The 24758-nt window shown below is 38.3% G+C and overlaps 1 protein-coding gene across 1 annotated transcript in view; it reads right to left on the reverse strand.

Annotated features, from left to right (window-relative positions):
• REV3L (REV3 like, DNA directed polymerase zeta catalytic subunit) overlaps positions 1–24758 on the reverse strand; it is a gene marked incomplete at its 5' end in the record, with an annotated part of 125919 nt that overhangs the window by 11425 nt on the left and 89736 nt on the right. The window contains 7 exons of the mRNA XM_081998525.1: positions 186–294; positions 1287–1531; positions 4231–4372; positions 5378–5496; positions 6127–6245; positions 11289–11404; positions 22781–22892. Of these exons, the coding sequence (XP_081854651.1) occupies positions 186–294; positions 1287–1531; positions 4231–4372; positions 5378–5496; positions 6127–6245; positions 11289–11404; positions 22781–22892 (962 nt within the window). The remainder of the gene's footprint in view (positions 1–185; positions 295–1286; positions 1532–4230; positions 4373–5377; positions 5497–6126; positions 6246–11288; positions 11405–22780; positions 22893–24758) is intronic.

Below are 24758 nucleotides of genomic sequence, written 5' to 3' on the forward strand. Positions count from 1 at the left end.
TCCTGAACTGCCAGAAGTTCAGCACTCTGACAAGTATCAAAAAACACTGGGAAATGAGAGACTGGACCTCCCCCCTTCTGTCTGCTCTTAATGCAGCAAAATATAAACTACAGCATCAATTTGATCTTAAACTAGTCAGCCCAAAGGAAGTGAAAGTGCCTGTCACAGAGCACTAATATCATTACCTTGACAAAAGCTACTCCACTGGGTGACACTGTGATATCATGCCTAATCTGGTAAAGTAAGTCAGGAGGTACTCTGAGAGATGTACAGCCAAATTTGAATGCATCATATCTAATAAAGAAAAAAACTAAATATGAAGACCATTCATTCTTTCACAGCCCGATCAAGCAAAAGCATCAACTCACATTAAAATGCTGGTAATGCCAGCAGGGATAGAATCAAAATTATAATCTCAGGTATAAAGAAACATACTATCATTTAGAATTTCTTAGCTTCATGCAAAAGGCTCTAGGAATAAAGTAGTAATAAATGGCTAAATTCCAACACATGCATAATTCATCAATTCTGTTCTGCGCTAATGCATTATTTCCAAATGCTGAGTTAGTGGAGGCATGTACTCATACCTATGTAATTCCCTATGGAAACCGTGCATGTTTACTAAGTAACGCATTGCATGCATGTTCTTCCTACAAATTCAGAATTTCAAATCAGAAACTTGAAAACCTGAAGGTGACACCTAGCAGTCATGGCATGCACCTTCCCCTTCTTCCAAATAATGCTTTATAGAGGTAATTACATTTTTCCAGTTAACAGAATTAAGCTCAGTAAGAGATGCTACACAGAATAACTCATTGTATCTTTCCATTTTGAGTAGTTAAGACCAGACTGAACTACAATTGCTAAAAGAGAAAACCAGCAATTTATTAACATACAGCAGAATAACACCAGTCCAGTTCTGAATACAGGTAGTGGATTTATAGAACATTTTAACTTCTTCTGAAGCAGTATTAAAAACTAGCACCACCACAATAATGGAACAGGTGTATACATATACACATACAGAGTTAATTTTTTTTTTTAACAGAATGGAGTCTAATTCTGTATTTAATTAAAAATACATACTGATGTGTATATGTGTGTGTGTATACACACACACGCACACACCCACACGGTAGATCTTTATCATCTTTATTGTCTATCAGAAAATGGTGCTATTCATACACGCCCATTGTTTCCAATGACAACCAAGGTTCTCAGTACCTTAGAAAAGATGCTGAGGTCTCTACGGAAGCAAAGTTTGTGAGAAAAGAACAACAACTTACTTTCCTAAGTTTTCAACATGTCCCAGGCAGGTTGAAAAACAGTAGTTGTATGCTATCACAATGGAAGGATATAACGACTGGAAATCTAGTACAAGAACAGCATTGCTGTAGAAGCGGGATTCTGGCTCCATTATTAAGGGAACACATTGCAGGGCTTTCATTTGAGCTCGCTGCTGGACGCTGGGTGTCACAGGAATATAATTCATTGGCTTTGCAACACGCAGCATCATAGACTCCACACGATACTGCAAAACAGTTTGGATATAATCATTGTAACTTCAAAAATGCAGAATAAACACGAGGGTATTAAGACTGTGTAAATATGCACTTACATTTCCTGAGTTTAAAGTACGGACAACGAGTTTTCCAAAATAAATAGCCACAGTCTTACTTTTAATATGTATTTTCTATCACATATAGTGGAACTCCTCCATGTGTTTCCTCATCTTTTAGCCCTAGTCATTGAAAATGAAGTACTTCTAATTTTTATCTATGGAAAAAATAAACATCCAGCTCCGGTTTAAAAAATAAACATCCAACAGGCTGCAACAATACATAGCTGGCCATGCTACAGTCAGTGAATGACCATTTAGCTAAACTGTGTTTTTATTAGAACTGCAGAACATTGAAGAAAACAAAGTATAAAATGCAGTTGATGACCATTTTCCATAGGAATCTGCACAGCTATTTTATTTCAACGTTTGGGAAAACAGAGAAATGACATGGAAGTTGTGTAAGTTAATAATTGTGCCTCCAAGCTTTTGACCATGAGAAGGAACTAGAATGTACTTGGCAGCAAGAGAAACAAGCGAAGAACCTAAGCCATCCCGTTTCAAAAATCTGCTGCTTTGCACTGGGTACTCTGCTTTCTCCTGGATGATGCCACAAGTAGTACAGAAAGCATAAAGTAACAAAAAGTTTAAGAACTTTCACCTTGTTGGAGACATCATAAAATGTCATATGTGGAGGCAACAACATGAGGAAAAAACAGTCCTATCTATTTATGTATTATTCAGTGCTTTAAGAGCACTAACAGCCAGGTATTCACTGTGTCCATTCACAGTAAAAAACAAAATAGCTGAAAACTACATACGTGGGTGGCAAAGGACTGAAAATCCCAAAATATCACAGAACAGTCCTATATAATCCTAAGACCCTGGGCTTTGTAAGCAACTAAATCACTATCCAAAAGCCCTCTGCCTGACGCACTACATATTCAATCATTGTACTGAATGGATTATGGATAATTTCTTTAACTTTGATATTATAAATGAACCTACAGAACCAACAGCTTTAACAGGACCCTGTCAGTTTACAAACAGGTTGGCGTTTGAAAGTGTAGTTCTGCAGCGGCATAAGCCGCTGCTGTCGTGCATTAAATTGCACACTGATTTGTGTCCAGTGTTGAGATCAGATGTGTGATGAGGTGGTCAGGGACTGGATCTGGCAAGAGCTAGGGCTTTTTTTTTTTTTCTAGTTTTCAGCAAGCTCTTCAATCATCTGACTAATAATCTGTATGTCTATTAGATTCCTGTTAAGATTCCTTTAGTCTACTATGGAATATTCAAGATAGCCAAATAAAATAAAGGAAAAAAAATCACCTTTAAAAAAGGTCTTGTAAAACTTAGTAAGAGATACAAAAATATGTAAAAAATAACTTAAAATATCTGAAATCTGTTCTTAGTACTATTCCATTTCAACATCTTTTTCAGCTAAAGGGAAAAGGAATATCTTCCTAAAAGGTAGTGATGATGCTTCCAAGTGAAAAAAAAAGTTTTCTGAGGTGACTGTGAATTGCCTGCCATTTTTGTCATCTAGAAAGTTTCAATGGAAACCAAACATACGTGCACAGAAGGAAAGAGAAAAGAACAGTCAGGATAGAAAACGCAGCAAGTTTCTGCTGCTCACTCCCACTCACAGCCATCTGAGAAAATGATAGGCAGAACAGTCTTTGCAGGCTGCAATCATGACAGCTTAAGCATATCTATGCTGGCAGTATGCCAGTCCCACCCTCCCTGTCCCTAACTGCGCATTTTTCTTCCTTTGCTCTAACAACGGTGCTTTTCTGATAAAATGGCAAACCAGATCAGGGAGCTAAACTGGCAAGCATCTATTGAACACCACCATAGTTCTGGTCAGCTCAGCTAAACGTCCATAAAAACAGAAAGCAGAAAGATGGTGGAAAAAAAGAGTTATGGTAAGAAAGACAGATGATAACAGAAGAGCAGACACATCTGAGTGAGAGTAATTGTCTCTCATTTCAGGTGCTGTGGAGCCGTGAAAACAGCCTAGTTAGCCTTGTCTCTCAGAACCTGGGCAAGGAAAGCCTTTGGTATTACTGGAGACTGCTGGGGTCTCAAACAGTAGTGTAAATCTTACTCTGTCCTGCTCCCTTTCCCTCTGCTGCTAGTAACAAAATAACAGAACCACAGACATCTTGCATGACACATGTACTTAAAGCCAGAGCCCTTCTGGTCTTATCACCAAATCTCACACAAAGGTCTGCTTCACAGGAAATGTCACTTAGAATACACTCGATGCAGCTTTGTCTGCCCTGGAAGAAAATAATCTCATCTTTCTAAAACATGCTCAATTATATTTCTTAATGTTTTAAAAAGCATTCATTTTCAGACTCATCTAAGTGTGAAAAATACCAATTCCAAGGGAAAACAGTGCTCCCAAGGTCAGTAGAAGCGACTCACTGGTGTGATTACATTTGGGGCACTCTATTTTTCACAGCTATTTTAAGTCTCTGAGGCTAACCATTCAATCTATTATTACTGCTTTCGAACTGCCTTTCTTTACATTTCAATTTCATGTTATGCAAAACAGTCTTCTGTGACCTTATGAAAACACATATACTGACTGAAAAGATACTGAAGAACTAAAACATTTTGTAATGACTATTTTGCTTCTGTGAAGTGTAAGGAAAACTAAATCTTACCTGGGAGCCTCTTGTTAATACATGTAAGAACTGAATGCCAAAAAGTCTCGCCATTTCACTTGTTCTGTCAATCAAATCCAGTTTGTCTAACAACTGGAGATTCCCACGGACCCGGCTAACATAATGATCAACCATTTTCCATCTGTGAAAGTGAACACCTCGTTATAAACAGGAGAGCACTGCTCTTTCTACTAAGAAAAATGTATTTTTATGATAGCTTGTTAAAACCCAGCAAATAAAATTACCCCTAGCATATTTTCATACAGCTCTTTCAAAAATGTAGTGCACATAGACATACACTTACATACTTTAAAGATATACACAAAATGTGTTACAGCAAACTACTGTTAGGGCATATCTCAATGACATACTATATCTTCTTTTCCTCACTGCCCTGAAGGATTACTGAAACAGAAACTCAAGCTTCTCTTCGTAAGTATACATGTTTTTTTTAACTGAGTGGACTTCTGTGGAAAGATCCTTCTGTATTAAGAACACCTATCTCAGTTGAACATTAATTTACAATTTCAGCACTAAACCAAGTTTCTACCTAATTGAAAAGTATTTAACTTTTACACAAATTGTATGTATGCCATGAATGACACTCAGATCCGTATTCAGTTTTGTGAATCGTCCATATCATACAATACAAAATCACTCCAAGGAAGAGTGAAACCCAGTGTGATACATATATATAAAGGTATTTTTAAGCAGCTATAGTTACTCTCTTAACATCTTACACACAGTTTTGTACTATTTTCAAGCCTAACTTGCTTGACATGCACTGTGAAGTAAAACAGAAACCTGACAGTTCATTAGAAGACCTTCTGTATATAGTATATACAGAATAAAGACCTTGTAGAACTTCAAAATAATACATCTATTCAGGTATATTGAAACTGTAACTGAAAAACTGTTTTGTTTTTGTGTACTTTAAACAGAAAAATACACAAAGATGAAATATTGAGGGGTATAACTACACAACAGAACACAACAGAACAACAGAGTAAATAAGCTCACGTTGCTGCATACAGATTGTTCTAGTACGGGAGCTAAATTGATTATTTCTTCCTGTGCTGACTTTAGCTTATACCTATCCAATATTAAGAACCTGGCCTTAAAGAGAACGAACAAAATGGATTATTACCTGTGGACATCTGCCTTATTATCAAACCAATCAGACAGAACTCGGAAAGTAAATAAAGGAAAACGTTGATGAAGAACATGAAAGCCCACATTTTCAAAAGTGTAATTCATTAGATTCACCTAGAAAAACAGAGAGGATGTGTTAACATGCATGATGCCTTTCATAGTAAAAGAAAACTCTACTTTTTAAAAACTGTAACAACCAAATTTATTAACTTTTTATTAGTATTCTTTGTTAAAAAGCTAAAATTTTATACTTAATATAACTAACTTTCCTAACTATTTACAAGTCAGGAAAGAATATCCCTCATCAGTTAAAAAGAATATACAGAATTAAGTAGATTACAAAGATCAGGTATGGATTTGGTAGAACAAGATTTGTAAAGACTGAACCATTTGAATATTAAATGTAAGGTCATAAACAGCAAAACAATGATACAGTCTGACAGCTTAAAGTAAGTTCAAGTGTTTAATTTAGTAAAAGCACCATACTAGACAAATTGCTAAAACAGGTAACTTGTTCTCAAAACCCACAAAGAAGTGAAAAGGAATATCATTAAGAAACACTACTGAAAAATAAGGGCTTCAGTATTTTACATTTTACTGATATGTAAAATCCATTCTCACAAAGTGGCGGACAGGTGTACAAATAAAGAATAAAAAGTTACATAAGTTACATGAAATTTTCAAAGTCTACAATAATTAAAAAAACCCAGCAAGTCAAATACATTAGCCCTTTAAAAACTTTACCTCGTTTCTCATCATTCTCCAAATATTTAAGATAATTCGCCCAACAATATTTATTTCACTCATTGTATCTGACCCATATTCATCCAGCTCAGCTGCAAATCTGTTCTCTTTCTTTTCATCTAAAGACATTAAAAGAGAATATATTTAGACAAGTTATAGGATATCAAGACCATATCAAGCTATCCCTCTTCCAATGTAAGCTCTCTAGAAAAATAAGAATTCATAAAGACTGTTACTAATTCCACAAGATTATTTATTTACCAGTCTTCCACACAATATCTAAATAAAAGTCCTCCAGGTTTTTCTGCTTTTATACATCCCTCTGAAGATAACTCTTACCTCAGTTTCATTGAAATGGCATCCATAATGAAAATACTGGTTAAGCAATGCTAAATGTTACTTGTGAGCTGTCTGCATGCACTTTAGTGCACAACATTAAAAAAAAAAAAGTTATTTCTGCCCTAAAGAGTTTATAACTCAAGGCTTTAACTTGTAATGATCTTCCACCGTTGGAACCAGGTCATGGGAGGAAAACTCAGTGCCTTTCATACAGTAAAAACAAAGCCACCGCAGTGGGAGCAGGTAGACATGAGTTCTGGATAGCACAAAAAGGAGAGAGAAGGAAATAGGAAGGAACAAATGCAGAGGCGAAAGTAGCACTCAATCTTTCTGTAAGACAGCGGTGACTATGGTACAGGAAAGATACCCTCTTTTGCCATCCTTGGGGTTTTTTTCATACTTTGAAATACTACAACACAAGAGAAGACAGTCTTTTTGGTACAGTTGTCTTGAAACTGTCTTTTTTTCTGTGAACCTAAGGCTATAGTTTTGGGTTTTTTTTCCCTCAAGTTGTACATTTTAAAAAAACATCTACGTAAACACAGTTTAAAATTCACTATGAAAACACATTGTATTATTTGCTGCTTGAGTCTCGTTCTTTCTTACTAGTTTAAACAGTAGGGAAAGCACTTTGAGCCAATTTTCCCACAGTTCTAAATCCATACCCGTTTTTCAACTGTTGGTTGCGTACCCTGGCACTACTCGTTTATCAGATATCCCTGTACAGTAGCCTACTAATAAAAAGCAGAACATTTTGGACAGAGCACATAGAAGTGTGGATACACAATGCTTTGCAGTAATGATCAGAACTGAGCAATTAGTTCCTCAGCCAGCCATGAAACACATTTACCCTTGAAGACAGAAGTAAAAATTGCCTGAAATTCTGCAGAACTGCTCTGAAACAATCTAATACAGATTAACTTCATATGTTGACCTTTCAAATGTGTACAGTATCAATCAAAATATAGTTAAAAAAAAAATCTATTTGTCATTTACTGACCTTATCAATAAATCAGAGCCTTGACAAAATTTAGCAGACCTTTCATACACTTTATCAAAATGCATACCATCTTTTTAACCTCTTTACTGTTTCAGATTTTTAAAGAGGGAAAAAAGCAATTTCTCTTTTCATGTTTGGATTGGAAAAAACTCCACATTTTTTCTTCTGCTTTTCTTCATTTCCGCATGCTGGACCTCCTGCAAAAGTGAGGAACTTATATTCCCTCCCCCAATTTTGTTTTAATTGGAAGTAGAAACTATCAGTTAGTTTTACTTTCTGCAGTGTCATCCTGGTTCTGACTTGTTTAGGAGAGTCCCTATGTTTCTTAAGTTTGCTTCATGTCTTGATGGTAAAGACAGGTGACTAAGTATCCTGCGGTCATGAGAGACCCACTACCCTGAAGAACAAGAGACTCTGCATGTGATGAGCACTGCAAAATTACGAAAACCTCTAGTGCTCTACAACTGGTGTGGGGAATATATTACCAGAACCACGTAAGCCTCTTTGGAAACAGAGTTGTTAAGAAGCAGAACTGGACATTCTTCCTATCTTTCAAGTGCGTCAGATGAAATAAAGAGAAGTCTCCTCTCATCCTCTTCTACCCGCTCCCTAACTCTGAGCTGTGATGCAAAGGAGGAAACAGGAGGCCACAGTGCACACACAAAAAATGCCACTACGCACAGGCACAGTACTCACTTCTCTTGTGGTGTGTCCTAATGACTTATGAATAGTTCACTTGTAAATGGCAGAGGCAGCACCAGACTCAGCCAATAAAGCAAAACCAGAGAGAAGTCCAGCTTTCTTTTTGTTAAGTTGAAATCACAGGAAAGGGAAGGAAAAGTACCTTCCATCTTTATTTCAATAGAAGGAAAGAGGAGCATACTGCTTCAAGGAGCACTTCCTGTTCTGAAAATACAGCATGTGAAGAAGGGAGGGAAATATGAAGCATAGGGGTTGGAACAGCAAGAGGAACATAGATGGGGTCAAAACCATGGACAAGGAGGTCACAAAGCAACGGAGAACACAACACTTGTACATTTATGGTCATGCATGTAAGCCCACACTTATGGCATGACATTTTTTGGGAGGAGCTCATCAAGTGTGAACATGTCCTTATCTTTCTCCCGCTGTTCAGTCAAAAAAGAATAATTACTTACCTTACAATTACACTAGTTCCTAGAAACATTTTAAGTGTTATGTATTCCACTTCTGGGTGTGCATCTACCACCTGCCACAAGAACATCTGTACTATGAACACCAGTGCTGTGGACATCATGCCTATATCCTGCATGCTCGCTCGAACTTTATGTCCAAAGATGTTAAGGGCTAGAACCCCGATTTCCTTCATTAGAACTGAACCAGTGTTGTGTGGGACTTCATAGTTGTAGGGAAGGAAGCCCAACTGTGAAATACACAGACATCACCGCTAAGAAGCATACAGTTCCCAGAGAAGTAACCTTTCTTCTTTGAGGAACTCTGCACGTGTACCCCAATTCCAGTAACTTGAGCAACAGCTTAGGTCGCAAAGATGGACACTATCAAGAGCTTTGCTGATGTAACTGTTGATTCTGCATCAACTACGGGGTAGACATAATTGTCCTGCAAGACAGGAGCTGTGACTCAGCCTTTGAGAACAAAAGCAGAGATGCATTAGTTACCTGTCCCAAACTGTTCAGTCATACTCTACAGTAGAGCAGTAACCTTTTGTGATCTTTAGAGGTTTAAGACTGCAACACTTACCATTGCTTTTACCAAATACATTGCAAATCTTGACGTGTAAGGGCTAAAAAGATTTCTGAACACCATTCAATACCTCTGAAGACTGTACCCAGAGGCATTATTATTGCAGCCAGTGTATCGTCTCAATTTGAGCCACCAGGGGAATTTAATAACAAGGTTCACACAATCAGTTATTATTCCTGAAGAACAAATTTGACACTTGTGTTGAAGCAGGAAACTTGTGACATTTGATGGCCAATTAATATTTCAACTGGCATGTCTTCCTGTTTTCATATATGAAGTATTTAAATATTCAGCAAGGTCCAGTTGCCAACAACTTTCAACTGAAGATGCAAATTTGTTGTTACGCTTTCCTGAACCTGGTAGGTCTTTATAACTCAGACTTGTTCTAAACAGGTCACAGGTATCAAAAACATAAAAAGATTTTGCAGGGATCAAAAGAGTGCATAAATATTCAAACCTCAAGGGAGGAGTGTGTGAATGTAGCTCTTTTAAAACATGTTCTCCTGGCCAGGCACACAGGATGCCAACATAAAAGATGCTACTGCTATGCTGGGTAAGCTCAAAGATGCAGCTAGCCCAGTATCATGTTCTATCAAGTACCCAAAAGCAGATGCTTCAAGAACAGGGGAAGCAGCTACTGATAATCTCTCTAGAACTCTTCAACAGCTTCATGGGCTGGACATTATTGTCACATATATAATAGTCCCCAATGGATTTTTCTCCCAATAATTTATTTCTTCTTAAAGCAACATACACTTTAAGCATTGGTACTATCTTGTGGCAAGGAACTCAACAGTTCAACAAACCAGGCATGAAAAATCAACTCTGTAGCTGCCATTTGCTAACTTTATTTGATGATTTCTGGTTCTTGCATTGGAAAAGACCATGAACAACCAATCCATATTTCCCTTTATATGCCACAAGATCTCACAGGCTTTTACCTTCCTTACCCAGTTTTGTCTCTTCTGGAATCCTAACTTACTAAATTACTAGACACATTTGGATTACTCTTCTCATCTTCACCAGCTCTCCTACATCCATTTTGATGGGGGAAAGGTTATAGAGAGGCTAGAACCACAGTATTTCAGGTGCAACCACACTACAGATTTTTACATTTACATTCATAGTCTTATATTTTCCTTGCTCCATAATTCCTAAAACTTCATTTGCTTTTTCAGCCATTAGGGAGCAACAGGATCAAGTTTTTAACAGGACAGTCACAGGAAAGCACTTATTTCATGGCTATTTAGTTTCTCTACAGATCTTTGGCAAAAGCCCTGACAAAAGCAGTTTTTTCAATTGTTCTGATTTTTAAAATCGTATCTCACTCATCCACATCTTCTTGATGACTGCAAAGAGCTACAAAAAATTTTTGAGACAGTTTTTAATTTTACAAAGTCATTTTAACTCTTCTCAGGTGCAACACATTTATTTATCTGTTCACTAACCGCATTTTTCAGAATGACAGCTTCTATTGATTGGCTAAGTATAGACACTCTCCTGGATAACTTTCCCCAGGTTTTCAAGAAAAAACACCCAAACAGATCTTTTTCTGAATGCATCAGCACTTGACCCAGTAAAGTTTGCCCACAGTACAAGAATGGCTACTGAAAGCAAGGATTTTATTACAGAGCTACTGAACAGGACAAGTACTGCTCAGGATCATCTTATGTCCTCATATTCCAGCCAGAGAAACTGCGAATAATGATTATGGTAGGTACCCTGAATGACACACACATATGAAGCCAAGGAAAAGCAAGAGAAGGTTTGGCAGCAGAAGCACCTCCAAGAACTGAAAACTTAACACACACGACTACTGAAAATTATTCTAGGTTCATGGATACAGGACACACCCAGAAGTGGAATACACAAGCAATTTAGAATTCAGAAAGCACCGAAAACCAGAATTTCACTTGTATTTCATTTTTTTTTTGTGTGATTATACCTATAACGACACAACAGCAACAACAAAAAAAGAGGTACATCTGAAAAAATACTCTGCTTCTGTTTTTTTTAATTTATGCACAGATTTCAACTTGTTTCTATTGGAATTGAACTGAAACCCTATACAATAACTTACCTGGCACACGAGAAATCATCTGGCATAAATCAATATTTTGTGCAGCAGCCCTCTGTAAGAGATAACCCCAGGAATGCATCTGGACTTCATAGCCTAACAAAATGTCTGGGTCATATCTAGACAGGGGGGAAAAGGAAAATGAACTTCATATTATTCAAAAAAATATTTTCCATGAACAGAGTATAAACAGGACTTCATTCTAATCATGTTGAGTTTCAAAAAGCAGCAGCCACAATGAGTTTCTATGAAAGCAGCATCCAGACTAGGAGACAGTAATTAAAACAATCTTTTAGGATTTTCAGTAACATTCAACTAAAAAAATCTTTAGAAGAAATATTTTTGTTGGGACTTTTTTTTTTAAACATACTTCTATTACTTGTCTTTACAAATAAAGAACAAAATCTAGCTCTAATCAAGTTTTATCGATGGAATTAGGTTGTATTGAGCATAAACTGAAACCTGTCTACCAGCACAAGATAGATTTGCAATGCAATACAGTCCTGTCCTCAAACTTTGTTGTATTATTTTCCTTTATGAAACAGCACAGAACTTGCTACTAGGCTACTTGAATGTTTTGCAAATAACAACGTGCCACACATACTGCAGTGCAGCTTACAGTAGTCAGAGGACATTTCTGGTCCTAAATGGTGACTCTTTATTGGGTAATTTACTATTTGCAGTTGAGTGAGAGCTGTCAAAACTGAAACATGGAGAAAAGCAACTATATCTACCAGTTCTATTTAAATACCTCTTCTTTTCAGATAACCTTCTTTCTAGAAGATACACAAGGAAAACTCATTTTATGCTGTATCTCATGCTGGGTGGAAAAATCTGACTGGCTCAGGTATGACAAAGAGTTGTCTTCTAACACAGTCACAGCCCATCTTCCAATCAGGCTCAGGGAAGAGTTGACTAGACAGAAGGATAAACAAGGTGGCTTCAAAGTCAAAGCACAGGTAGGAGTTAGCTCAGAGGAGCCTGTACCACCTACCTTTTGAGTAGGCACTGTTAAAACCAGAAGTGATGATCTGGTCACTTGCTGAAGTGCCTAAGAATGACTTTTGTGGGCTGGGCAGAAAGAGACTAGCCAAAGCAACATCAGATATGTTGTTATTATAATAACAAAGTATTATAACAAATACTTTGTTATTTTTATAGCAAAAAAAGAACGGAAGCTTCCTGGGGAAGAACAGCTGCTTCTTTCAATGCAGCTCAGTCAAGGAGTTTTGAGTTCCAGCAGGCAGCATTCAACCCAACTGAATGACAAAAAGGGCAGCTGTCAGGAGAATCAGAGAATCATAAAATCATTAAGGTTGGAAAAGACCTTTAAGATCATCAAGTCCAACCATCAACCCAACATCACCATGTCCACTAAACCATGTCCCAAAGTGCCACATCTACATGTTTTTTGAACACTTCCAGTGACGGTGACTCCACCATTTCCCTGGGCAACCTGTTCCAATGTTTGACCACTTTTTCAGTAAATAACATTTTTCCTAATATCTAGTCTAAACCTCCCCTGGCACAAGTTGAAGCCATTTCCTCTCGTTCTATCGCTAGCTACTTGGGAGAAGAGACCAACACCCACCTCACTACAACCTCTTTTCAGGTAGTGGAACAGAGCAGTAAGATCTCCCCTGAGCCACCTCTTCTCCAGACTAAAAAAAATCCCAGTTCCCTCAGCTGCTCCTCATAAGACTTGTTCTCCAGACCCCTCAACAGCTTCACTGCCCTTCTCTGGACATGCTCCAGCACCTCAACATCCTTCTTGTAGTGAGGCGCCCAAAACTGAACACAGTTCAAGTGCAGCCTCACCAGTGCCCAGTACAGGGGGATGACCACTTCCCTAATCCTGCTGGCCACACTAGTTCTGATACAGGCCAGGACGCTGTTGGCCTTCTTGGCCACCTGGGCACACTGCCGGCTCATGTTCAGCTGGCTGTCAACCAGCACCCCCAGGTCTTCTTCCACCAGGCAGCTCTCCAGCCACTCCTCCCCAAGCCTGTAGCGTTGCATGAGGTTGTTATAACTGAAGTACAGGACCCGGCACTTGGCCTTGTTAAACCTCATACAACTGACCTCAGCCCACTGATCCAGCCTGTCCAGATCCCTCTGCAGAGCCCTCCTACCCTCCAGCAGATCAACACTCCCAACCAACTTGGTGTCGTCTGCAAACTTACTGAAGGAGCACTTGATACCCTCATCCAGATCATTGATAAAGACATTAAACAAAACGGGCCACAAAACCGAGCCCTAGGGAATACTGCTTGTGACCGACCACCAACTGGATTTAACACCACCACTCTCTGGGCTTGGCCATCCAGCCAGTTTTTTATCCAGCGAAGAGTACACCTGTCTGACCCACAAGTTTCTCCAGGAGAATGCTGTGGGAGACGCTGTCAAAGGCTTTACTAAAGCTCAGGCAGACAACATCCACAGCCTTTCCCTCATCCACTTAGGTGGGTCACCTGCTCATAGAAGGAGATCAGGTTGGTCAAGCAGGACTTATCTTTCATGAACCCGTGCTGGCTGGGCCTGATCCCTTGGTTGTCCTGCACATGCCCTGTGAGCACCCTCAAGACAAACCTCTCCATAATCTTCCCTGGTACTGAAGTCAGGCTGACAGGCCTGTAGTTCCCAGGATCCTTGTTCCGGCCTTTCTTGTAGATGGGTGTCACATTGGCAAGCCTCCAGTCATCTGGGACCTCCCCTGTTAACCAGGACTGCTGATAAATGATGGAGAGGGGCTTGGCAAGCTCCTCTGCCAGCTCTCTCAGTACTCTCGGGTGGATCCCAACAGGCCCCATAGACTTGTGAGTGTCTGGGTGGCGTAGCAGGTCCTTAACTGCTTCCTCCTGGATTATGGGGAGTTTATTCTGCTCTCCATCCCCATCTTCCATCTCAGGGGGCTGGATATCCTGAGGATAACTGATCTGACTATTAAAGACTGAGGCAAAGGCGGCATTAAGTACCTCAGCCTTTTCCTCATCCTTGCTGACAATGTTCCCCCCCACATTCAATAAGGGATGGAGATCCTCGTTGTCTCTCTTTTTGTTGTTAATATATTTGTAAAAACATTTTTTGTTATCGCTTATGACCATGGCCAGACTGAGTTCTAGCTGGGCTTTTGCCTTTCTAATTTTCTATCTGCATGACCTAATGAGATACTTGTACTCTTCTTGAGTTGCCTGCCCCTTCTTCCAAAGGTGGTAAAACTTGCCTTTTTTTCCTGAGTCCCAGCAAAAGCTCCCTGTTCAGCCACATCTTCCCCACCAGCTCATCTTACAGCACATGGGGAGGTAGAGGACAGGATGACAGGCTCAGGCTCCTGTACCACAGTCTATGCCCAACCCCACAACAGGATGCAGGCTTGTAGACCTCAGTTTATGGGAGAAGTAAGCAGGGGCCTTGGCTTATGAACAGGATCTTTGTACTTTTTGCATCCTTAAACGCATCAAAAAATGCCAACATTTCCTGACTGTTGGATATAGGAGAATACAGTTCCCCAAAATCCTAAGTTACAATTGTATCACAGACATTATAAATGAAGCTTCAGACTTTATCATGGAAGTGTCTTCTTTCCTTGTGTGTCCCAGCCAAAGGCAGATGACAACTCACTTTGAAGTAACTAACTACTCTAAGAATAGCTCCAGAAAAGAGATTCACCAGACTTCTGACATAGACACTAACTTTTTGTGAAAAATAAAGGGAGAAGTATGTTAATCTTCTTACTCAGCATGGCTATTTCTTTATTACAATTCAGGCTTTTGCACCAGCTAGCAAAAATTGCAAAAAACCATTTCACCACCTACTTCTACCTGTGAAGGAATGGTTTTGATACAATTTTTGGCTAAAGCAGAAGATTCTGAAGTTTTTAATTTCTAGCATTACAGAAAAAGTAAAAGAACTAGCACTTTGCATTTGGAGGGTATTTTGCTATCTGCTGTTAATGTCAAATGAATGATTCTTTGTTTTTGGAGACAGGAAAAGATCATCAGGAATGGAAATAGTAAATTTACTCATTTTGGAAGCCTATTCTACCAGTGGTACAAACCCAAAGCTACTTGGAACAATTTATGGACAAATGAATGAAACCAGCCAGCAGTTCCTTCCAGCAGCAGAATCGGTGTCAAAAAGAGTTATGACCACTTGCTGCTCTGCACAACATACAATGATTGCCAATTGAGGTTCCAAAATTATGAATAGCTCCATCTAAGCTTTGAAATAAAGAGGAATTATGTAATGGTTTTTACAGTCATAAAAAATTAACATATTTTCACATTAATTCTTGCAGCTAAACTACCCTGGTTCTAGCATACTGCAAAACACTACTGGACTATTTAAAATGAAGGAAGTAGTCATTTATGTTCATATTTGAAAACTGGTTTCACATAATTCAAAATGGAAAATACTTGTAGAATAGGGCAAGACGTTATGCAGATGTGTTCCATGATAGATGCAAACCTGAATGAGAAACTTGTGAAGAAGTGCCTATGTGGTACATAAAACAGTATTCGTTATGTCAGGAATTTGCTTGCTCTTTTAAACCTCTTCTGAACAGAAACAAGCATACTGTTTGTAAGCAGCAAATTGCCATAACTATATTACCAGCTACTACTTATGATGAAGGACCGTTGCTCTGGGTTTTTCCTTGCCCAAGTAGTGCATTACTTCCCCCACTTTCTACTTAACCAAATTTTAGTGGGCTATTACATTACTACTGCAAATGCCTCTATTTGTATTGCAACTTAATACAAGATTTCATCAATTCTTGAGTTACTCATCTTACTATTCTCTTTTAAGCTAATGAATAAAATGACCTCTGTAAACTATCTACATATAATATCAAGAATAGTTGCTTTAGTATCCTTCAGATGGGAAGATGTTTTATAGGACAAGACATAAAACCACTTTAGTTCATGATGTTTTTAGATACATGCATTTTCTCACATAAATAAATTGTATGCAGCTTAAACATCACATATTTTAACACAGTTTTATGTAAACTCACATGTAGATTCAAAGTTTATCAATCAACAAATAAAACCAAAAAAAATCAGCATGCTAGTTTTGAACTCAGTATTGCTTGTATAGGCCATTAGAGATTGCCTATAATGGCACATTACTGAGTCAACAGGATATCACTTTACAACGCATTACTTACTCTGCTTTTCCTTCCCAAGCAGACACTGCACATGCATTAAGGGCAGGGTCTCATTTCAACTAATTTTGGCATCTCAAGTTGTCCAAGCTGGTCTCTTTATTGTCATTGAAGAAAAAATGCTTCTTTGGGTGAACTATTCCTTATATTTCAGCTACCTCTTGCAGAATGAGATCCTGTTCTTTCCATTTAACATACATGGTGATGAGGGTAGCTACTTAAGACACTGGCAATGAAATGTAGATGCCTAAGTTTCCACCAGATAACTCTCATACAAAGCTATCTACATGGAAAATCAAGGTAGAGTAGCTAGTAAATGGTGAATTCAAACCCTACTGTAAATTCCCTGTAAACATAGTCCCTTAGTTTCCCATATTTAAAACTTGTATCCCAGCAGTATCCTTCTGAAAGCATGAAAAACAATAAAACACACTACTAGCAACTGAGTTGCTCAGATACTGCAGTAAGTTACACATTTATGTATTTTGTATGTATATCTGTATGCTTTCACAATGTATATGCACAAAGGACCATAATTAGTATTAGCAAATTTATGGACGCTTAGGTTATTTCCGTAACTTTACAATCAAAATAATTATTGCTTAAGTGTATCTCTGAATTATCTTCGAAGGAAAAAACAAAGTAAGATTATATTCAAGTAGAATTCCTTTCTACTGAACACTTGAAACTGCAAACTCCTGCACTACAGTATGCATAAGGTCTACTTTATATAACAGGTTTAACAGTTATCAGATTTCTTGCACCTAACATGAGGCACTGCTGTTTCTTCCTTCTTATTTCCTTGCTGAACAACTCGAGTCTCAATTTATGCAGCAGAAGCGCCTTCTCCTTAAAGCCCAATTCCATGTACTAGCTGTACCAACGGACCACTGTGTCATTAGTTGAGACCTCCTGTAGTATTCATTTTGCTATTAGAGAAGAAAAGATGCCTGGAGCTAAAAGATGACATTATTCCAAATGGGAAAAAGAACAGGCAAACCCAAGGTTTAGCTGATGTGAGCTCAGCTGAAGTCTGTCTGTCTCTCTCCCCTTTCCCTGTGATACCACAAAGATGACAGGCTGTGAGCTAAGGAGAGGACAAGTTTTATATTTTTCATCCTCCCTTCTCACAATTTTTACACTATACTATCCAGTTGGTCTTCATCATCAGTTTAAGCTGTTTTATTAAAATAAATTGTAATGAGACCAGGAGAAAGAAACTACTAAGTTGTAATACTGATATTTGAAAGCTGCTGGCTAGGACTAACACAACAGGAATAAGAAGAGGTGTGCCTGCCAACATAGTGCTCTTTTGTTAAAAGTATGGGCACTGATACTGCTTTGCATGCTGTTGCCAGTCTCTCTGCAAAGGAAAAGCGGCATTTATACTGGCAGGATTTAAGAACAGCAGCATTAGCATTCAACTCATACATACTGCAGAGAGAAGAAATGCGATTATTTTCCTTTCTAGCTAAGTCGTATGTGCTGTTATGCCATCTCTTCCTCTGCCTCATTTGATAATTTTGTGAATGAACACTAAAGGTCCCAGCTATGCTTTCCCTTCTATTATGTGTCTGGTTCTCCTGACTGCTATTTTTCTTCCAGCTAAAATGAAAAGAAAAAGGGGGGAAAAAAAATTAGGCCAGACCTGTGATACAGACAAAAGCAGTAATCATGCATGGCAGCAGAATACTTGGTGACTCAAATACATAACTGAAAACTCTGAAAACATTTTTCCAGTTTGCTTTGGACAACAGAAATCCATGATGTTGGTAAGGACATTAAGTAAAGATTTCTACAGGAAAATGCGACAGAAGATGATACTGGCCTGGAAAAAGAAGGTTAGGTTAACACACCTCTATTTTAAAGACAAAATGTTGCTAGAGCACTTACATAAGAACAAATATAATGACTGTATCCAATACAAAAGATTGAATAGTACATTACTTTATGAGAAAAACATTAAAAAAAAATACTTAACATTTAAGTATTACAAATAATTACAAACATTTTATCCCCAAAATCTTTAAGACAAAACTTACAACTTACTCTGTTTTTGTACTTTTATCAGAAACTATTTCCATGGGGACAAAGAGCCATAAGGGCCTGGTGATTCTCAAGTAGCAGTGAATCTACTATTTTTTTTTCAAGCCCATCCTGTTTCCACATCCTCTGTGTGTCAGAGAGATGGGGACTCTGCATTCAACACAAATTCCCCAATTTTGCTCCTCTCATGCCTGCAGGACCAGCCCTTTTCTGCTATCTGGTAGAATCTGTGCTTACAGAAGAATGGCACAATTTGCCTTAAAAGTGTAGGAGAGGCCCAGACACTTAATTTCTCTTTCATGGCAATCCACTGCTCCATCAGTCCATCAGGCTTGGACATCTCTACTTTTCCCTTGTTTTTTAAATATCCAAGACAACCATTCTTGTAGCATTCCTTTCCTCCTCCTCCTCAAACAGACAGCTTTCCTGTGTTTTGTACTGACTGGTTTATGGAACGATGTCAATGTGTTTACTCTTTTTTCTGCCTTTAGGTTCAGAGACGTGGTTCTGTTTTACTTTTTCAAGCAGACAGATTCTTCCAATTTTTCTCCCAACTCGTTGCAGCTGACACCTTATGATAAAGAGAGGGTCTATTCAAGAAAGCTGTTTAGGCAGCATGGTAGAATCCTTTAGGACAGCAATATATGTACAGGCTCCATCTCAAGAAAAAAAAAATTAATTTCCTCTATGACAACTCCAAAAGAGCCTACAACTTGACTCTCTGTGCTTGTAGATCATCCACACTGGCTGCACAGGATGGGAAGGATGCTGTTCCTCAGATGCTTTATGCCAGTTTTGAGATGAAGTCGTTTTTGGTGGTGGGTTTTGTTTTTTTTTTTTTTACAGCCCAAGTATAGCTTACCGAAGAAGGGAAAATTGGACCTATGTAGGTGAAGCTTCCTCTCAAACTCCAAGATGGTTGTCAAGGTACCAAGAACCACTTTGATTATGCTTTTCTTTGTTGCAAATCCACGTTGTTTATTCTTCCCTGCCTCCTCCAAACTCACCTCTATGGCTCTCCCTTTTAAACCGTTCCCCGCCTCTCAATTCTCAAGCAGCTCAGTATTTCAATACCTTTTGGAATGAAAGGGAATTCTCCAACTCCCTTTACAATGATTTGCTTTCTTTTAGCTCTCTCTACACAGATTTTGGTACTTGTAAATACTCTCATTTCACTCTCAGTAATAATGTCCTAGAAATAAAGGTGATTATTCCTCTCAATATTTGGACAAGTCTGCTAGCATAGATGAAATCACAGATCACAATTACAGAGAAACAACTAGGTCATCTTCTGGTATACTGACCTCAAGATGACCTATTTTCATTTGCCAACTGCCCTGAGTTAATCAGAGACATCATCTACTAAATTCACAGAAGAACATCTAACGTGGTATTTACTTTATGGACATCTAGGTGGAAACACATGCTAATCTTACTGTGGTCATTCAGATCTAGCACATGCTGAACAACTTCACAGTGAAAGTTTAACTGAATCCAACTTCATCTCATCAATTCCAGTGAACTTTCTGGAGCAATACTCATCTTCAGTGAACATATAGCAGAGTAATTTTAGCTCTGCTATAAAAAGTTAAATTTGGGAAACACTCTTCAGTGACAAAACGCTAGTGGTGCAGCCCAAGAATAAAACCCCAGCAAGCACTAAAACTTCACTAATTTATCACTCTCTGCTTCAGCACCTCTGTCCCTCAATATCAACCAGCACATTAGAAAGACTATCTGCGTTAGATACTTCGGGCCATTTGTTCTAAGACAAAAAGCTTGCAGATTTCTGATGGATAAAGAGACTGACGAGTTACAGAGTACTGCAGGAAGTGACACATTTCCCAGGAATCACCTTTCCTTCATCTGTGTGCTGGGAACAGTGGCCAAGAATTCTCTACTGTGCTCTTCCAGAGTTTACATCTATTGACAATTTCTTATTTTCAATAACCACAACAGAATAAAAACAAAAGGCCTTCTCTTAAACAGAGTAGAAGGCTGGAACTTGAAACAAATTAGTATGTTCCACGATTTCACGTATATGAAATAAGAGCAAGAATTAGGCCAAGTACTACGAGAATGAGTAGAAATGGGAACACGAATTCTTCAACTGGACTGCGTAAGACAATTCCTCCCACAGTGAGGTACCCTCTAGTTCAGTGCACCACATGATAGTCTGTTCCTGGTATTGACAATCAAGATTGAGTAGATATTGTGTCATTCATTGTGCCAGGAATCTGGAATTTCACTCTTCCAAATCTTCCCTCCAACAGCCAGAGAACAACATGAACCAAAAGCAAGCTGCAGTCATGCTGGGCATGCTATTTGGTCACAAGAACCTATTATCCTCTAGCCTGATGCATAAAACTGGTATATAAGATACTGATATGGTCCTCCGCTGGTAAATTAAGGTGATTTTGAGTTTTGGTCCATGAACCCCAAGTGGTAATGCTTCTTAAACATGGTCTGATTGTTTTCTTTCTCTAACCTATCAGACCTACTATTAAGTGCACCTACCAGAACAATTAGAGTACCTAGCTTGTGCTGGAAAAAAATAACACTAAAAACAGCAACAGAAGATTGTTTAAAAAATAATTCCTCATGCTGAAAGTTTTCATTAAAGCTGCTTGCTTGCTCATTTCCACTGTGCAAGATTTTTGCAGTCCACTACTTTTTAATCAAGTAGTTTTACCAGACTTTTTCCTTCAGTTAAAACTACTCTGGGCCTAGACATTTGTTTTGTGCTTAAGAAATACAAAACATATGCTCCAGCAAAATCTCTTATTCTCTTTCTCCTAGGCTACAGAAAATAAAGGGGGCAAAGAGCTGCAAATTGTAGATGCGGTCCAAGTTTTAAAAACATATTTGTTGAGAGTTCAGCAGAACTCTGATTCCTTAGGTGATATTGCATGGAGGGGGGGAAGAGATGTAGACTAAGATGATGACAGCAGTCTGCCTCTCCATTAATAGATCAAATCTTTTATCTTCCAGGAATATGAGTTAACTAACTCAATTTTTGAAGATAAAGTTGTTGAGTCAAAAAGGCATGCTGGCACAGTGTTGAAAGAGAAGATCTCTCATGAAGAGATTTCTCAGTCAGCAGCCTGGTGATTGGTACATTCCATCTTGAAGTACTGCAAAAATGGCATGCTTTTTTTTTATTCCATAGTGCCTTCAATATGTACAGACGTAGACAACTTTTATTCTTTAGTGATAAATACTTATTCTAATTGCTGAGTTCTCTCTCCCATACTCTTTATGTACTTTTTAAAATTCCACACAACTGGTGGAGAATTCTTCATTTATTGGCAGCTTCTCGTTCTCAGTAATTTTCCTAAGTTTGATGGAGCACTAGATTTCCAAGAAAGAGAAAAATAAAATTACGTTCCTTACCTGAATTTTGTCTTCTCTGAACAGGGATCTGCTGCTCTGTCAGGACCCACCCTGTGTTGGTTGCATTCAGCAACTCTTTTTGTATTCTGGCTTCATGGGGTTGGTCAATGTCTTTCTCATCAGAGGTTTTCTGGTTGGAGAGAGAAAGAATTGCAAATGTACTCTGCCTAGTACACATTTTTCTCTTGTGCCTCTATTCCAGCAGGGTGACTCATAGTTTAAATCTGTTTATTTTTCCTTGCAATTTTACAGCTTTGCACCTCTGAAAGTAGGGCCTGGAGAGACATCTGTGCTTCCACCTACTCACCAGCCGAGAGGTCTACCAAACAGGCTTCCCAGCCTTGGCGGAGATGAGGAAAACCAGCAGTTTTCCAAGTCTGATGGAGCAGGGGATTCCCATTCAGAGAAGACAAAACTAATGAAGGAAACTGATTTTTCAGCTATCGGTTATTTTAATTGGTCCATAGCAGTTTCAGTATCATGTAGGTTTTTTTCTGTCTTGCCTCAGAGTCCCTAGAAAAATTCTTCCCATCTGAGGGATTTTCTATAGTTTTCAGCACTGTTAATATCTACTGAGAGTTTCAGACAGAGGTGTGTAACAAATTCTGGGATTAACAGCAAATGTTGTGTGTTAAAGAAGATTACTGATATGGCTGATTAGTTTCAAGACTGTAACTCAGCTGCTTAAGAGGATCTGAACGTTCTTGCTGTCAGACAAAAGGAAAAGCAAAAAGTATTTTTATTCGAAAGACCACCATGCTTGTCCACTCTAGAAATAAGCCTTTGAGGGAAACAACAACAAAAAACTGTTTGAGAGACTGGCAAGGATTGAAGAAACTAAATCTGCTGTACGAAGCCTGAAAAATAAAAGCAGAACGTACAGATATGCTACCTTTTTACAATATTCACTACTTCCTGGAAAAGAGTTCTTTCATCAGCAGCGTAACTGACTTCTAGTCCTGTAAGTCCAGATCTTGTGAGCAAGGGGGCTTGGTCTCTGCTCCCTAGAAAATAAAGTAAAAAAAATAAAAATCATTACAATTCAGAAGGAATTACATGACTGCAGTCAACAACATTGCTTTAGAAGAAAACATACAGCTGAATACGACCTACACTAATTATTATCACAATTCCATGGACTTATTTTGTTCCTCTTGGGTGGAAAAATTTTTTCTTTTCACTTTGTAAAATTCTACCATAGTGGTACTTTTGCACAAATTCTCAGATATAAATAAATTTGATTCAAGAGAAATGTCACCATTTTACATGTACAAGAGCCCAGCCATTAGAAAGTTATTTTTGAGTAAGAAATATTAAAGGGCCACATGAAAACTCACGCATTGTTTTAATGCAAAATATGTGTTTTATTTACTGGCTTAGAGTAGCGCTTTGCAAAATGCTTTGAAGAATGAAAATGCTACATAACATAGTATAGTTCTTTTTTCAGTGCACTTCTTAAAACCCATGCTAAGTTACTAATAGAAATGGAAAAACATGAGCAACTGCTCACTTAGTGCACATTAAGAGTGTCTACATTGATATGTGGATAATAGCTAAATTCGTATGCATGCAGGAACTCAGCATTTGCCTTCTGTATAGAAGAGTCATCTTTACATAAATAATATGCAACACATACTCTGTCTCTTCATTTTCTCTATGCAGCAGATAGCAATATCGCTGATTAAGGCAAGAATCTGGAGTTTTTAAAAGGCATTCTACTTTGACACATTCTTAAAATCTTGAAAACTAGAAGTGTGCTTTCAGAAATAAATGTTAAAATGAGTATTGTAACTTACAAAGCAACAATAGTACAAAAAGGAAAAAAAAAAAAAGTTGTATCTCAATGTCAAGTAACTCCACAGGGAACTCAGAAAGTCCTAACCAAGAAAATACTGACAGCACACATCAATTAAAGCAAGGAATGACACAATAACATTTAAACATACCACTTTATTTCACTAACAGAAACAGATCAGAACCTTCGGTTTCTCAAAATATTACTGGACCTCTTTACAGAGAGATTTTTCTTCATAATTTATCAGTGGCACACACCTAGGGAGCCATAGTGGCTATACTGTGGAAAAATCTTACTTAGTAAGGTAATGGAGATAATTTTTTAAAAGATAGTAACAAGCATATAATACCAGAATAAACGTCACTGAGAATAAGAACAACTTAGCTTAATATGATGTATTATCTACAATACTTTGAAAAATAAACTGGTAAAAGAAGGAGCTGTTGTCTTAATGCTAAATTTTTGGTAGGTTTTTGTCCACGCTTAAATTTTAGACAGTATTTTGTGGTTTAATACGCATTCACAATGCCAAAGAAACCCTGAAAGTGTAAGCACTTTTTTTTTTTCTTTTTTTGTTTTGCTTTTTTTTTGGGTGTGTTTTTACTAGCCTAAACCAGTGGTACTCAACCTTTAACAGCTGGAGAGCCACTTCTTTATTAAATGGAGTTGTAGAGCACCATAAAAATCAAGTATCAACAGTGTGATTTTTTTTTTTCCCATCATGACACTTCAATGTGTGATGATGCTGCCTCAACATCATCACATATTGATACATCACGACATGACACATCAGTATCCTCTCTCCCAGCAGCATTCTGTCTTCAACCCCTTCTGGCTGCTAGGAAGGAGTGGGGTGGAGGGGTGGAAGGGGCAAAAGGGCAAGTTTTTCCCCATTCTGCCCCATGGCTGCTGGGTGGGAGGTGATCTCTACTCTTACCTGTGGGGGGATCCCAGCAGCTCCTTTTCTTTCCCCCTATGGGAGGGGGAACTTCAGCGACTCCCACACTGCTGGTCCATTTGCTCAGTGCTCCCCGCGCTGCCTGATAGAGTGGAGCGCCGATCAGACGCCTACATT

This window comes from Phaethon aethereus (genome assembly GCF_964289735.1).
Source record: "Phaethon aethereus genome assembly, chromosome: 3".
NCBI lineage: Eukaryota > Metazoa > Chordata > Aves > Phaethontiformes > Phaethontidae > Phaethon > Phaethon aethereus.